We start from the raw sequence: 17,594 nt of genomic DNA on the forward strand, positions 1-17,594 counted from the left end.
AGATACTAACAATTGGTTTTATTTCTGGTAACACGTTTACACATCTGGAAAAATACATTTGATTCCAAGTAAATATAATTGCCAAATTGCTCACAAGGAAAATAAGATTCACTTTTCATTAACCAATAAATGGTATGTGTATGTTGAAATATTTTTCTGTTTAATGACCCTTAAGAATTATCACTCTATTTCACCACACCTATAAGCTTGTAACCCTTCTTCCTCCTTAATTGGAAGAGGGGTTGCGTCCCCGACTCACTCTGGGCGCGAAGGGAAAAAATAAATATTAAAACCAGGCATAAAAAGCTAAACAATATAAATTCCCCACACCACTGCCCAGGGGTCAGGCCAAAAAATTTAAAGGATATATTAGCAGAGTAACCATTAAACAAACAAGAGGCAAGACTTTGGACATATGTTATTAAAAAATAGAAATTTGCAAAAATAATTTTTACTATACATAACCATACAAGCTTAGTTACAAAAGCTGACGTTAATAATGACAGCATCTTATCCCCATTTGCGATACTAACAATAACCTTTAAAAAATCGTAAAAATATAAATACTGATAACAACAAGTATAAACATATATAAGGGCGTGAGGCGTGGCCACTATAAAATATCAAAATTTACTGACTGCCCTAATACCAAAAATCAAACAAGACAATCAATACAAATATATAAAAAATTCTACAAAAATAATACTGAAGTACAAACAAATTATTTAAATAAAGTTCTTAAACTCTCAATCAACGGTTTAGTCTTTCTTCAGATGTTCGTTGCTAAAGACTTGCCAAAAAAACAAAGTTAATATCCTAGGCGTGCGCTGGCTTCCTGACCTTCCTCACCAACTCCAGAGTCTAATGCCACGCCGGGCCATAGGTACGAATTCACAAAGGCGTGAACGATGACCAAAAAAAAATTATCTTATTTTTAAGGGAAATGTAGCAAAAACTCTTCACGTAACATAACCATGTTACCACAGAAGTATTTATCATCAGCTTCAAACAAAGTCTTACTTCTTTATTAACTTGCCAATGATTTTATAAAAACGTAGAATGGCCGCACCAACCCACATCAGGCTGCGCATGTAGTCCAATACCGATCGCATACTTTTAATAATACTGCACAAGCTGATATATTAGCTAAATGCAACTTTAAGTATGCCAATTCCGAAGACAAAGTCTCAAAAACAAATTGCAAAATGTTCGTTTCTTCCAAACTTATACTTTTATTACAACTACAGGCAAACGGGCGACCTTATTAAAAAATCCCACACTGGAACAACGTGTGAAACAAATGGGCCTCTTCACCAAACAGGCTAATAAAAGTTCCGTCCAAATAAAATTTAGTATGGGAAAATACACAGTTCACTAGGTTTGCCAAAAACCAGTGCAGCACCACGAGGGTAAAAATCAAAATCGCGGCCTCTCTTTACCTTGATTTCTTCTGTACCACAGGGCAATCCATTTGCCCTGTCACCCATCGTGGAGCCTCCAACCCAATACTCTTCGTCGCCCGTTGCCGTCCGGCATACCAGTCCGCGCCGTCACATGGCTCTGTCCTCGACGGTCGCTCGGCACAAAACTCTCTCACCCCGGCCCCAGCTGAATTTTTCTTCCCGGCAAGCCGAATGTCTGACGTCATCAGCCAACCGCCGGGCGCTCACCAAGTGGTATTTACGTGAAACACAATCGATATTCTTAAACTCATAATCGATAGCTACCAAAACTGCGTATAACTAATTAACAGAAACAAATATAATTAAAAAAATTTACAGATAAATTAACATTTATTAAAAAAGCGTAAAAATACGTGAAATAAAAAACCATATAAAACTAGAGACCAGAAACAAAAATAAATTACAAGTAAAAATGTGGCCCTGCCGGCCACAACCTCCGCCTTGAACAAAAAAAAAATTTAAACAGCAACCTTAAAAAACTAAAACGTCAAAAAAAAAACCTTGGACTTGGAGACAAAGTATTCTCAAAAACTTCTAATCCAACAAACCAGCCCAAACTCAAACAAACAAACCTGCAACAAGGAAAACTTGCCTCCAAAGCCTCAGTCAAAATTTCAACGCTCAAAAAAAAAAAAAAAAAAACAAGAGAAGGATTTTCCAACAAGTAACGGAAAAGACAAACTAAACTCACAAACCGAACAAACGGGATCTAAGTATGCCAAAACAAAACAAACAAGCTCCAAAGTCAAGACCGAAACGTATTAGACAAAACCTTCTCTCTCAAAATTATCAATAACTAAAGGTTGCAAACTAAAGCAAAGAACTATAAAAACTATAACCTCACAGGAAAAAAATCAAAACCATCACTGGAAATCTAAAAGACCACTAAAATTCCTGGTGCTGATCCTGCTCCCGCAGCTTGCAAATTAGCGTAAACCTGTTCTTTGGGAAGTTTATAAATCCAAGAAACTGCCATTATTAAAAAAATCAAAAAAGTCAGCAAAATCGCAAAAGTCCAAAGTCTCTGCCTAGCAGAGTGGCGCAGGTTGTAACCCTTCTCCCTCCTTAATTGGAAGAGGGGTTGCGTCCCCGACTCACTCTGGGCGCGAAGGGAAAAAATAAATATTAAAAACCAGGCATAAAAAGCTAAACAATATAAATTCCCCACACCACTGCCCAGGGGTCAGGCCAAAAAATTCAAAGGCTATAATAGCAGAGTACCCATTAAACAAACAAGAGGCAAGACTTTGGACATATGTTATTAAAAAATAGAAATTTGCAAAAATAATTTTTACTATACATAACCATACAAGCTTAGTTACAAAAGCTGACGTTAATAATGACAGCATCTTATCCCCATTTGCGATACTAACAATAACCTTTAAAAAATCGTAAAAATATAAATACTGATAACAACAAGTATAAACATATATAAGGGCGTGAGGCGTGGCCACTATAAAATATCAAAATTTACTGACTGCCCTAATACCAAAAATCAAACAAGACAATCAATACAAATATATAAAAAATTCTACAAAAATAATACTGAAGTACAAACAAATTATTTAAATAAAGTTCTTAAACTCTCAATCAACGGTTTAGTCTTTCTTCAGATGTTCGTTGCTAAAGACTTGCCAAAAAAACAAAGTTAATATCCTAGGCGTGCGCTGGCTTCCTGACCTTCCTCACCAACTCCAGAGTCTAATGCCACGCCGGGCCATAGGTACGAATTCACAAAGGCGTGAACGATGACCAAAAAAAAATTATCTTATTTTTAAGGGAAATGTAGCAAAAACTCTTCACGTAACATAACCATGTTACCACAGAAGTATTTATCATCAGCTTCAAACAAAGTCTTACTTCTTTATTAACTTGCCAATGATTTTATAAAAACGTAGAATGGCCGCACCAACCCACATCAGGCTGCGCATGTAGTCCAATACCGATCGCATACTTTTAATAATACTGCACAAGCTGATATATTAGCTAAATGCAACTTTAAGTATGCCAATTCCGAAGACAAAGTCTCAAAAACAAATTGCAAAATGTTCGTTTCTTCCAAACTTATACTTTTATTACAACTACAGGCAAACGGGCGACCTTATTAAAAAATCCCACACTGGAACAACGTGTGAAACAAATGGGCCTCTTCACCAAACAGGCTAATAAAAGTTCCGTCCAAATAAAATTTAGTATGGGAAAATACACAGTTCACTAGGTTTGCCAAAAACCAGTGCAGCACCACGAGGGTAAAAATCAAAATCGCGGCCTCTCTTTACCTTGATTTCTTCTGTACCACAGGGCAATCCATTTGCCCTGTCACCCATCGTGGAGCCTCCAACCCAATACTCTTCGTCGCCCGTTGCCGTCCGGCATACCAGTCCGCGCCGTCACATGGCTCTGTCCTCGACGGTCGCTCGGCACAAAACTCTCTCACCCCGGCCCCAGCTGAATTTTTCTTCCCGGCAAGCCGAATGTCTGACGTCATCAGCCAACCGCCGGGCGCTCACCAAGTGGTATTTACGTGAAACACAATCGATATTCTTAAACTCATAATCGATAGCTACCAAAACTGCGTATAACTAATTAACAGAAACAAATATAATTAAAAAAATTTACAGATAAATTAACATTTATTAAAAAAGCGTAAAAATACGTGAAATAAAAAACCATATAAAACTAGAGACCAGAAACAAAAATAAATTACAAGTAAAAATGTGGCCCTGCCGGCCACAAGCTATAGCTCACAAACTTTTACAACTTGTAATGCCAAAAACAATATTTACATAAGTATTATTGTGATGTTTATTAAAATTGTTGTTTTTAGAATTTGTTGAGTTTTGTAAAAAAAAATCTTCACAAATTAATAAACCACACACTCAAACCACTGTCCAAACCAGTGGCTGCAAAGTCCAGCGTCAATTAAGAGTGCTAAAACATAGCAGCGTCATTTCAGCTTGACTGACAGTAATAAACTATTGTCTGCGGTTAAAAGTCGGGCAACGGGAAACCAGAGGATTCAGAATTGAAGCTTCACAGCCTGGTCCGAGCTGTTGCAATGTCACATACTGATATTGCTCTAACATTAGAAACTGCACTCGGCTAGACAATCTCAAGCTTTCACGCCATTTTCGCGGTAGCATTGTCATGTTGGCAATAAAGTCGCATAGCTTCAGGTCTCCATTTATCATGGCATGAAAACTATTTATTATATACACTGGTTTTTTTTTTTACAATGGCCATTAAATGGTGGCAAAACATTAGGTTCTAATAGGTTATTTAAACACTGAAAACATTACAAATATTAAAATATCAATAGAATTATATTTTAATAGCATCAAAAATTACAGCCATATGCACATTATTATTTAGAACAGTAAAAGAGTTTTTCCCATTATTTACAGTTTATTTCCGCAGTCCCTTAAACTGTAAACAAGGGGTTTCAATATAGTAGAATCCCGCTGATGCGACCCCTCACGGTTCCCGGAAAAATGGACTTATAAACGGAATGGTCGCAATAGAGAATTCAGGCCAATTTTTACCCCCCCCCCCCCAAATATATCCAAATACATAAAATACTCGCGCTATATGAATTAGCGTCACGCGAGTTCGGGCTATGCTAGCCGGCTGGTTGTTATTTTCGTTCAAAACGTGGCGAAGGAACTTGTGTGGATCAGGTAGAAAAAATTCGGCTATAAACGAAAGATATAAGAACAATGCTATCCTGAAATGCTGTGACATGTTTTTGGAGTAGATAATCACACCGACAGACCGACAGGATGCGCTCCCGCCCTTGCCATCAGCTATGTTTATTTTGACAGCTCAAGCAATTATCTTTTCCACGTCCCTTCGCAGCGTGAAAAAATAAAGGAAAAAAAAGTTGGAATGCAGATGGAAAAGTAACTATGGAGTAAAATAAATATATTTACGGCCCTGCTAAATTTTTCTATTCAATAAAATTCGAGGTATTAGTGATTTTTCAGCAGAAACTGCTGTGTGACTAATAAACAAATTGTATCATAATAACGTTAACTTATAAAGTATTTATTAACTGCGAAGGACAGTCGTATAAGCCCATAAAAATATTTATTTTACCGAGAATGGCTATTGCCGCACGCGGTGTGGGAGGGGAGGAGGATGCTGACAGTTTCTCACGCAGAAGGTTGAAATATGGGAAGGAATGTGTTGAAATGTTAGTTGCTTAAGGAGGAGGGGGGGGGGGGGGGGGTGTTGTTATTACATGGTTTGTGGCTCTGAGAGGGATGAGCCTTGAAGAATTAGCAGGGGATGGGAGAGGTAAGCGTCGCGTCACGTCACGTATGACGTCAAGCCGCCGGGGGGGGGGGGGGGGGGGGGGGGGTAAGATAACATAGCTGAGACGACTTTTCGTGCGATAGTGGACATGCCGAGCTGCCGAGCTCGGCTGGACACTGCCGCGTGGACAGTCTAGAGGGGTGGTATCTATTTTTAGCCATCTTTTGTATGCCTGCCTGCTTACAGTACAGCTCCCGCCAAGATAAACGTGAACACATAGCGCCCAACAAAGTGTAACAGACTTGTTTTTCAGCCGATTTTACTCAAATTTTCGACTTACACTGCTCAAATGTTTCACGGTTTCTCAATAAACGGAATGGACGCATCAGAGGGGGGTCGCATCGGCGGGATTCTACTGTGGTTTCAAATTTTTAAACAAAAACCTTCCTTTTAAACACTAAATTTATGAGAAGATTCATAAAATTACTAAAAATAGTACAAATATTAAAAATTAGTATTATATATAATAATCATACTTTAGACAGCTACGGACTTTACGTAATTCACCCTCAATTTACATCATAGCTTGAGCAAGAAATGGGAGTAAATATCTTTAAATATGAATAACAACTTAAATGGGCAAAAAACTGGCACCTTTCCAATAAGAAAATTACAGCCATTATGTGAGCTCAAAAATCAAAAAAATACCATTACACATAGATGAAGTCAAAAACACACATTCCTCGGTGCGAGACCACGCATTACATCACATGGTTGGTTGTAAAGTAGAACACAATTTTTTTGCTTCAGAGATTGCAATGTAACTCACAGTCAAACTAGAGATCACCCTTACATAACCCACTGTAACTGACCTTGCCAAACTAATTTTCAGTCCTTAATGATTTTGTAACCCTGTTGCGAAAAGAAAAACAAATAATGAAAACATTTCTCAGTTTAGTTTTATTTAGTGCATCACTAAATAGGAATTACCATGTGCAATGAACATTTTAAACCTTCTATCCGATCCACAAAAGAGCAGGACCTTTTGACACTAAATATATTTGCATCAAACCTACTAAGTTCATATACTCTAGAATCTAGACTACAACGATTAATTATCACAATCTATAAATACAATATACTGGGCTTTTTTTTTTTACATCACAGATATAAAAATAGGTTTTACAACATTTTACGCACAATTAGAATTTTTTCAGTAAAAAATAACTATTTAATTCACTTCCTGCACTTAACAAAGAACTAGCGAACTCTCTAACCAGGTAACTAACTGATGGATGTGTACAACACACAACTATAATAAATATTTGTGTGTGTTTCAAACACTTATCAACACAGTTCACTTTGTAGGAAACAAGTTAATATCACATAACTGGCATCTCACAATGACAAGACAGGTACGAACTCGGAACATAGCACATCACACAGCATGCCAATATTCGCATGCACAGTGCACAAGTTGCACTAGTCTAATTACCTATGGCTACAGATTTGTACCCCTTTTCCGAGATTCTAAACTACAAAGGGTTGATTCTCGGTCCTATCCTTGTTTTGTACTTTCACTTTTTCAATTCAAGACAAAATTACAATAATTAGCTTAAGAATAATAAAAGTATTTAGTTTCATAATTAAATAACAATATAAAACTTAATCTAGTAAATCATCATATAATAGAGAATCAAATGATTTACCTCTAAACATTTAACATTAAAAAATCTGAAAATACAAAAACAATAACTAAACATAAATCATTCTTTTGTTTTCTTTTTTTTTAATAAACCTTTGCAAAACTGAAAAGTTACAACTAAGGACTGATTTATCATGAAAACAATTTGATTAACAGGCTTTGAAACACATCCTTCACGCAAACAATAGGTTAATTTCCTGTCGCCATCTCTGTTTGTCCCTTCGGAGCTGCAAGAGTTGGGAGCAAATGGACCCAGGTCTCATGTAAGTGAGGAAATCCTGGCAGAAAAAAAAATTCTTCAAAAACACAAGTGTAAATGAAGATTCTGCTTTGGCAATACGTGATATAATCTAAAATTAAAAAGGTTTAATAAATTCTTACATCAAATCATACATGAGTATTTGTAACAAAGTAATATAAAAAAAAACACAAATATACTGAAAATGATTTTCGTAAAATTCATCTATAAAAATATGATAAGCTTTAAAAGCAACTTGATAAAATTAGTTATAAACTATTCTAAAAATCACAATATGCTCAACAGTACTAACAACATAAACCAGATGATTTGTCCTCAACTCTTTCTTAAGAAGCGACCTGACTGACTTAAGTGTGTCTACACCTAATGAGTAAAACAACCAGTTGTCATACTGTTTCTAACACGTAAAACACGAAAGAAGTTGAAAGGTCAAAAAGAGAGTGGTTAGTAAAATTGACATAATATTTCTTTAATTGCTCCAATCTTTGACAATATCTCAGTATTCGGAGTCTCACAACGTTTGAACAATTTCTTCAAACTAGACAAGCAAATTGTCTCCAAACAAAAATATCTCGGCGATAAATCTCAGTCTTTAGTAACGGCCTGTCGAGTGTTGCAAGATCAATAGCATGGTCAGATAGATAACCTGTGAATACATTTCACTGATACAATCCAATAGTAAATACGTACATACTATAATTTACTGAATTAGGATCTGCATTCTTATTTACACATTTTAAGCCAATGATGTATAAACAACATTAACATGGTATAAGCATAACTCCCAAAAACTACCACAGTAAAAAGTCCTAGGACAAATAAAAACAGTAAAACCGCTGACAAAAATTCTACTTGAAAATATGCCCAATGGCAATTCATTTATTAACACTTAAAAGTTTGCTCTTTAAACAAAAAAATCATCCAAATAAAAGATTTATATATCATAATACAACTAAAATGTACAGTCAAATGAGACATATACAATGTGGTGTATTAACGCATTTGCTAAAATACTAATTGCCATGTAAATTCTAACAGCTTGAATAGTATTGTATTGTTTAATACCACTTCAGTTACCATACTGGCCACCTCCTTACCCCTTCAAATGATTTATATATTTACAATGGAACCTCATTACAAACTTCATACTTAACTTTTAAAGTTTCTTCTCTTTAAAGTACCTATGACTATACCTATTCTCAGACCTCTAAAAGATGTATTACATTCTTATTCATTAAAAAGAACTTTCATTATTGAATATAAAAACTGATGAGTTTTTTTTCCCCAAGTACGTACCTCGTAACAAAATTTGACGGAAATTGATATTACAATATTATTACAAAAGTTTCACAATGCATATATTTTTGCCTTAAATTTATCACTGCTTACAATATCCTTTTTATTCTGTAAACTCTTTTACCAGCTTAGTATAAATTCCACAAAAACTTGCACGTTACTGATTGCAATGGCAATGTTACTTATAACATGATTTCTGGATATATATTTAGTGCTAAAACACAGTGCCATCAGCATGAGTCGAAATATCCGTTCAATACAGATGACAGGGTAACTACTATGTGCCAGAAATAAAATTATACTTATTTTTCCCACCAAAATCTACACTTTCTTGGCTTTAGAGTACCAGCATACTGATACGTTAAAAAGAAATGTTTCACTATAATGTGAGAGCAATAAATTTTTTATGTATATATAATCCTGGACCATTAAAAAAAAAGATGGTTTCCAAATGTTAAGTGAACACAATAAGTGTAATCTGTCGAATTGATGTGCAAGGCATGACCATTCTTAATTATATACCTTTTCTTTTTTCAAATAGATATAACCCGGTAGTCTAAAAATATTTTATGGACCACATGAGTGAAAATTACATTACATATTTAAAATGTACAACATCCAGTAGCTAGAGGAAACTTACACCCAAACCAGCGTGGTCTGGTGAACATCACCATCACACATCACTAGGACAACGCTTCAACTCCTCCGTCTTGCGGTCCCACAGGGTGCTCACAAACACAACACTTCATGCTGGAGACACTACTCATCACTACTACTCATCACAGTTCGCCCTTGGCATTGGGATCATAATGCCATATGTAGGCAATATTCTGTAACTGCTACAACCATCAACATTTGTAACTTAAAAGTTAACACAAGCATTAATTTGGATCACGTACCCGTGTAAATTTGTTTTGAGTGCCTCAGTGGAACCTTCATAGTTATATTCCCTTTTGACAAGCTAGAAAATTGTAAAATACTGATATGTAAACATGGTTTCCTAATAATGGGTTATCATAGGAAAAAAAAAAACTTAATTGATTTACAGTTTAAAATTACATAAGGTTAGTTATGAAAACAACACAGCCTATGTTACAAAAAAAAGGGGGGTTGTCTGTAAAGTCGGTTTACGGACGATAATTTTACGTGATAACGTCATAAGAAAACATTGATGAAAAACTGCATACTTTTTTTATTTTCAAATATTATTTGCAGTTTTTTCAAATTTAATTTAAATAATTTGTTTAAATATAATCACGAACAATTAGTTAAAAAGCCCGTCTTAACCTGTTTGACATTATAGAAGATTTTCTCGCACGGTGGTTGGCCGGTTCTTGCACGCTCGGCTCAGGCGGAAAGTGACAAAGAGTCATGCTTTTTCGTGCATGCAGCCGGCGTTCATTGATTTATAAGACGTTATCACGTTGACAATTTTTTCAGGACAGCTAATAAAAAACCTTGCCAAAAGCAAACATAACAACATAAAATATTGTTTTTGTTTTAGACTGACATATTTAATCAGTAGAAAGTGCTCAACAACACATGTAGAGAAGGTAAATACATACATTTACCTGGAGATACAAAAACAATTTTAATAAAAGTCACTTAGGCACTGTTGTTAAGCGAAGATATGTGTAATACTTAGAGACCCGTGAATTTCGCGGATTCATTCCATGTTATGCTAAAATTCAAATAATTATACCTTAGTGCTGCTTCTGCCATTGGTTCTCTGTTAATCTGGAGGACTGAGGGCCAATTAGAGACCCTCACTCATAGAAGTGTCGAATCACAGGCCACCCAGTCGAGACGACTCACAAGTCAGCAGCCAATGAACAGTTGGCATTTGCCCGAGTGTGTAGAGGATATTGGAGTCCATCCTGGAGGTCATTGAACCCGCGAAATTCACGGGTCTCTAGTAATACTGTAATGTATTGTACCTTACCATAACAAGCATTTTGAGAACCTTTACGAAAAACTTAAAACTTAAAAAATGAATTAATAATTTGGTAAAAAAAAAAATTCTAATTTCGGAATACCGTGTAACTTTGACAAAAATTTAAGTTTGCAACAACGGAACAATCGCAAAATTTGAGTGGTGACCCGCGGGACGTCTTGTGCTCGTGGTGCAATCAAGCTCGCCTGGTTTCACCCTCGCACGGCTTCGAGCGTCGCGGCGCGGCCGTCACTGGGCGTGCTGGTCGGAGGACGAGACCGTGAAGAGCAGCTGTGCCTGCTGCTGGGACAGTTGGAGCATGCCTCCCGCCCCCTCATTGGCCGGGCACTGCCTCTGAGCAGCCACCTGCAACAGGCGGTCCCGCTCAGCATCGCCTTTGAATATATACACTGTATAGAAGTCGCCAGCCCAGGTTAAAATTTCCAATACGGTTTTGAGGTAGTTGGTTAATTCGCCGTCGCAATCGCCATACATCTCTGGGGCGTCGACTTGTGGTGGTCCCTAGCGGACAAGTGTCGAACTCTTCAAACACCCCTTCCCTCTCCTGTTGAACGAACTTGAGCTGCAGTGAATGATGGGTGGGGGGGTGCGGGGGAATGACGGCGGGTGACAGTGCTGCACTCTAACGTGTAAATAACAACTAAGACGATACAGGGCGTTACGGCAGCGCACTGCAGCGGTGAAGTTCCCAAGCTGCTCATCATACGCTCCTGAAAAACGTAGAGTAAATCCTATCCACTCGCGACTTCTATACAGCATATATATTCAAAGGCGTCACCAAGACACGCACGACCACGGACAGTTGGCCGACGCGCACAGGACACAGTAAAAAAGCCCCCCACCATACACTCTCCAGCAACTATATATGTACTGGAAAAATAATGTTGCAAAAATTTACGCACCACTTGTTCTCACTTGTTATCACCGCCAATGTGTGGTATTTATTCTTCCTTCGTGTGTTGGCCATGTGTTGTTCTTACCTGATATGGTACCACCGGGGAGGGAGTCCATATGTTTGCGGTGATAACCTTATGTTTGTCCATGTATAATTATCGTGCCCACCACCCAAGTGTAACGACTGTTGGTGGTAATGTCACAATTTTAAATAAATAAATAAAACATTGATTTTTATCAGTTTATTGTCATTATTTTCAATAATATATTGTGACCTTGTTCATATTTACAAAACATTGGTAGTAGCTGTAATACTTCATGCAAATTATCATAGTCAAGAACGATAGCACTCCTTTTTACTGTAATTAGATACCACTTGGTAAATATCTCGTAAAAAAAAAGTTTGTGATGAAACACGAAATGTGAATTTAGAGATAAATGTACAGGAATGACCTGTGAAAAATATGTTATGAAAATGAGGCCTTAAGTACAAAAACATTAAAACTTTGAAATTCCTGGTTTACAGTCCCTTATCTGAAATGCTTAAATACAGTAGAATATCGTTATAGCGAGCACGGTAATTGCGAGAACACGGCTATAACGAGGTATTTTTGAGGAATTTACGGCGTGATCGCTTGAAGCGCGGTTTTGTTATTTTTCTGCTTTATCTCCACCCCTCTCGCTCGCCACTAGACATCTTGCCGTTGACGCCTGTCACATTCTTCAGCCTTGCTGTCGCCACCTAAGTGCGTGGCTTTAAAAATAGAATCCCATCCTTTCTTTCTTTTATCAAACTTCCGTTAGTTATCTGTGCCGTCTGCCGTGTGTAGACAAAGTTTTAGATTGGAACAGAAACAACGTAAGAAAGTATTTTTTACAAATTAGAAATATGTTTTTGTTTTTATAATCACGTATTTTCACGTTTTTTTGGTTGTTATCTTAAAAGAGATAATATTAAAAAGCCGCTCTAATGAGATTTAATTGTTTCTTGGTTAACAAAAACTATTAATTATCAAATATTGTTAATTGTTTATATTCTATTTATTATTATTTACACGACGGCATACTGTACGCGTACGCAATACGACTGGATTCGTTTCTGCAACATAACATAGCAAGTTATGCGGTATCAGAAGTAACGAGTAACGTAACGATAGTAACGAGTATTAATTGTTATAGTAACGAATACATACGGGTACACATTTTTTCCTTACTTTTACACCTCTAGTAGGCACCACCGTATTTATTTCCGAATCGCTAGGGCAGTTTTCTTGTAACTTTTGTTTCGGTCAGTTGTTGGGGTATCTGTCCGGGAAATGGTTTGAGTTTAATCCCAAATTTATTTTCTAAAAAAGTTGACAGGTTTCTTTAAATGAAAAAAAGTATAGTTTTCCAGCGACTATTTTGTTTGAGGCATACGTGCGTTGCCGCAGCCGCACTCCTGCTTTTTTGAGAAGTGCCTAGCGGCAGCAATGCTACCTTCCTGCAACTGGCACTCTTGTCTTTTTTGTAAGGAATTAAATCGTCGCGCTACACTAGCACCACCTAATAACATTCCGAACCAACATGGCCACCAGCAGATTGCCCGCGTCAACAATAGATAGCAGGACAATGCTGCGTCGGCCGCGGGCTGAGATGCTATACTTACGTGGCGTGGTATGGTATTCTGGTTATTTTCACGCAATCGATGATCGCATCCGTACATATGCGGTATCGTTTTAAAGAGAATTCCCACATCTGCTCACAGAAATTAAGATTTCGTTAATATAACCTGTTAATTTCCAATTAGGCCTATACAGGTTTAAACACAATTTTTATGCTATTTTCGGTTAATTTTAATTTTTCGGGGCCAAAATTTGTCCAATTCGGTTATAGCGAGGACACGGCTATAGCGAGGATCAAACCCGGAACCGTGACACCTCACTATAACGGGACTCTAGTGTACAAGAAAATAAATACCCTGTAGTGCACATGCCATAATTATCTAAAGACTATGTATCATTGGACAAGAATATATGAATATATAAATTTGATTGCTAATAATTAGAGAAAACATTTTGTTCAATTAATTAACCTGGCATCAAGTAAAATTTTATGTTTAAAAATAGTTTTGTGCATATAATTGATTATATAAATAAAATAAACAATCATTTAAAATGTTAAATCTTAAGTCACTGCTTTGTTAAATATAAAAACAATCTCGAATAATGTTACAGTAAACAAAACTAAATATTTTAAAAAAATCATGTAGTTTCATATATATGTATGTTATATTTTTCGAATGAGTCGCACATGGTGCAAGGATAACTATTAGTAATAAACATAAATCTGAAATGTTGAATCGAACATCAAATTATTTGTGAATGTCGAATACCAAATGACTCACGAATACGGAGACCCCTGACTTGCCACAATCAGGGGCATATGGGGGGGGGTTTAGGGGTTCAACCCCCCCCCCCCTTAGCCCCAAATATTTAATTAATTTCTTATTCATCACTCAAACAAATTTCATATTAAAATTAATACAATTTTTACCATTACAATATTTAAATTTAAGTACCGAAAACTGCTAAAATAGCACTATTTTACACCTGAAAATCCAAATTTTCCCGGGGGAGGACCCCGGACCCCCCCGCTTTAATACGGGGGGGGGGGGGGGGGGGGGGTATGCTTCTTAACACCCCGCCATACACACATCCTGGCTACGCCACTTGCCACGAGGCGTGCACGGGAGCGAGAGCGAGACCGGGACACTCACGTGGCGGGGGTCCATGGCGAGGGTCGCGGGCTGAGGGGCTGGACGGGTGGCTTGCCCCAGGCTCATGGCCGCCGTGCCCGTCACGTAGCCGGGCAGCGCCTGTGGCGCAAGCGCGCGCGCGCCCAGCGAGGACGTGGTGCTGCTCACGGCCGCGCCGGGCTCCGAGAACGGCAGCGTCACCTGGCGCGCGCAAGCACACACATGGCAATCACCAGCACGTCTCCATCAACCGACAGTACCGACTCCTACGGAAATGTTACTCACTGCTTGAATAATTTCATGTTAAGAGGTTTTTGACGTGATAAAGTCTTATAAATCGATGAACGCTGGCTGCACGCACGAAAAATTGTCACGTTCCGCCTGAGCCGAGAGTGCAAGAACCGGCCAACCACCGTGCCAGAAAATCTTCTATAATATCAAACTGGTTAAGGCGGGCTTTTAAACTAATTGTTTGTGATTATATTTAAACAAATTAGGTATTTAAATTAAATTTGCAAAAACTGTACATGATATTAGAAAATTAAAAAAGTATGCAATTTTTCATCAAAGTTTTCTTATGACGTGGGGAGGGTGAGGGGAGGGTGGAGAGGGTGGGCAAGATGAGGGGAGGGTGGAGATAGTGTGGGGAGGGTATGGGGAAGGTGGAGAGGGTGGGGAACGTGGATAGAGTGGAGAGGTTGGGGAGGGGGGAGATAGTGGAGTGGGATGGGGAGGATGGTGGGGTTGGGGGAGGGGGGAGGGGTGATGGCGGGGATGGGGAGGTTTGAGAGGTTGGGAGAGGGTGGGGAGGTTGGGGAAGGATGGAGAGAGTGGGGGAGGGGGAGGGGAGGTTGGAGAGGTTGGGTGTGAGGTTGGGGAGGGGAGGTGGAGAGGTTGGGTGTGAGGTTGGGGAGGGGAGGGAGGGAGGGTGGGGAGGGAGATGGTGGTTAGGGAGAGGAAGGGGGGAGTGGAGGCTGGAGAGGGTGGGGATTGTGGAGAGGGTGGGGAGGGTGTAGAGGGTGGGAAGAGTGGGGAGAGGGTTAGGGGAGTGTGGGAGACTCACGTTGAGCTGCAGCTGGGGCAGCAGGCCGTAGCGCGCCATGAACAGCTGCTCCGACACGCGCAGCAGCTCCTCCTGCTGCTGCATGATCAGCTGCTGCAGCTCCTCGTGCTTCCTCTGCAGCTGGTCCTGGATGTGCGTCTGCGTCGTCGTCATCACCAGCTGCGCGCACACACAGCACCGTCCCTCTCTTTCACTTTCACCGACTGCCAGGGTCAATACCGACAACACCGATACACCATGTAACACCGACATTCAAGTTAACACTCCACCAAGCACCGAAATGCTATTAATATGATAATATTCAGCATTTTCAATCCAAATTAACTCTAATGACAAATGCCTAATACTTTAAATATTAAATTCAATGAAAGTAATTTATTTAGCATGACGTTTGTACCACAATTTAATTAAAAAAATACTCAATAGTATTATTTTATTAGTTCTGAAAAGATAGACATGCTTACTATCAATCATTATTTTTGGGAAGAAAAAACAAATCAAGCATCAGTCAAATTTTCAGTTTTGGAGAAATTAAAATCATTTAATATAATATCCTTCTTAAAAAAAGAGATTTCATAAAAAATATAAACAATGATGCCTAAATATCCTGTTTTGAAAATAAAATCAGCCTCAAAATAAAACTATAAAAATCTTGTCTCTATCAATAACATATAATGTATATGAAGATAATGATGAATTAGGGCTTATCTTTGATAAGATAAAACCAGGAAACATTTAATCATTATTAGAGACAAGATTTTATGGTGTTATTTTTTCATCAAAATATCTTTCAGTTTCTACAATGGAAAATGTTAGTATTTTTCAATATTTTTAATGATACTGTTTTTTTTATGAAGATATTGTTATATTCTACTTACAAGATGTTTAAAAGTTACTTAATACTTTTTCCAATAAAATAGCATCATTTTGATAGTGTTACAAGCCACAAAAAAAAAAAAAAAAAAAAGGGTGCATGGCTGCCATGCGTATAAAAATTAAAATTTCACAGATAAGAGCAATATAAAAATTTTAAGATACTCTTAACATTTAAAAAAAGCATAATAAAAATAATACATTGAAAACAGTCTGCCCATGTCTTTATGTAAACCAAAAATTAATTAATGGGTTTATGATAGCTAAAATATAATACATAATCCTATTGGAAATATCTATACAAATCGTATGTCGTTATATCAGGTGAACATAGAGGCCAGCGAAAAAGAGCTCTGACCTCTTGACCATTATGACCAATCAAACAGTCAGAGACTTCGTAGTTCAACCACCTTCGTACAAAGAGATTTTGATGGTAAGGGGCTCCATCCTGTTGCCAAATAAAGTTTAAATGTTCATCCTCTACTAATTGAGAAAAAAGCCATTCTTATGCGCTGCAAACGAGAAAACAAAAAAAAAAAAAGCAGTATTCGCGCATGCGCTTATCTAAAAACTGTTTCCGTGTTACTCTTAAATTGTGACCCAGAACCAAATTTCTACAACGCTTACAGTCAATACAATTAAATTTTATAACCGGGACTTTCTTTCATGGGCATGGTGTTTGTCCCGCCCCTACCACAATCCTTGCCACAGCTAAGACAGCGAATTGCAGTTGCGGTAGAGTCCATCACTACCGAAATGTTGTGCAGGGTGTGGGATGAGCTCGAATATCGTCTCGACGTTTGCCGTGTGACAAGAGGAGCACGCGTCGAGTCCCTGTGATATGTTAAAAAAACTTCCAGAGATTCTCTATGAACTATATAAGTTAATATAAACGGATGAATCATACGGTCCGCCATCATTTATAGATATCTGAGACTTCCACAGATGACAGCACCGTGTTTACACATTTCCGTTCCAATCGACTTCCGTTCCATTCAATAAATTACTCCTACCAAATTTCGTAAAACGAGAGCAAAGACGTTTGCACACAAAGAAATCTTTAAAGAATGGCTGTTTTGCTCATTTGCTACTGGAC

At 37.9% G+C, this 17,594-nt stretch overlaps 1 protein-coding gene across 2 annotated transcripts in view; it reads right to left on the reverse strand.

The window, feature by feature from the left end:
- Window positions 1–8,129: 8,129 nt before the first annotated feature.
- LOC134534251 (circadian locomoter output cycles protein kaput) overlaps window positions 8,130–17,594 on the reverse strand; it is a 32,851-nt gene continuing 23,386 nt past the window's right edge. For both annotated transcript variants that reach the window (XM_063372541.1, XM_063372542.1), the window contains exons 15-17: window positions 15,626–15,784; window positions 14,584–14,763; window positions 8,130–11,276 (exon numbers count right to left, since the gene is read on the reverse strand). In XM_063372541.1, coding sequence (XP_063228611.1) covers window positions 11,160–11,276; window positions 14,584–14,763; window positions 15,626–15,784 — 456 coding nt within the window. In that variant the 3' untranslated portion in view covers window positions 8,130–11,159. The remainder of the gene's footprint in view (window positions 11,277–14,583; window positions 14,764–15,625; window positions 15,785–17,594) is intronic.

Source organism: Bacillus rossius, chromosome 7 (genome assembly GCF_032445375.1).
Source record: "Bacillus rossius redtenbacheri isolate Brsri chromosome 7, Brsri_v3, whole genome shotgun sequence".
Classification (NCBI taxonomy): domain Eukaryota; kingdom Metazoa; phylum Arthropoda; class Insecta; order Phasmatodea; family Bacillidae; genus Bacillus; species Bacillus rossius.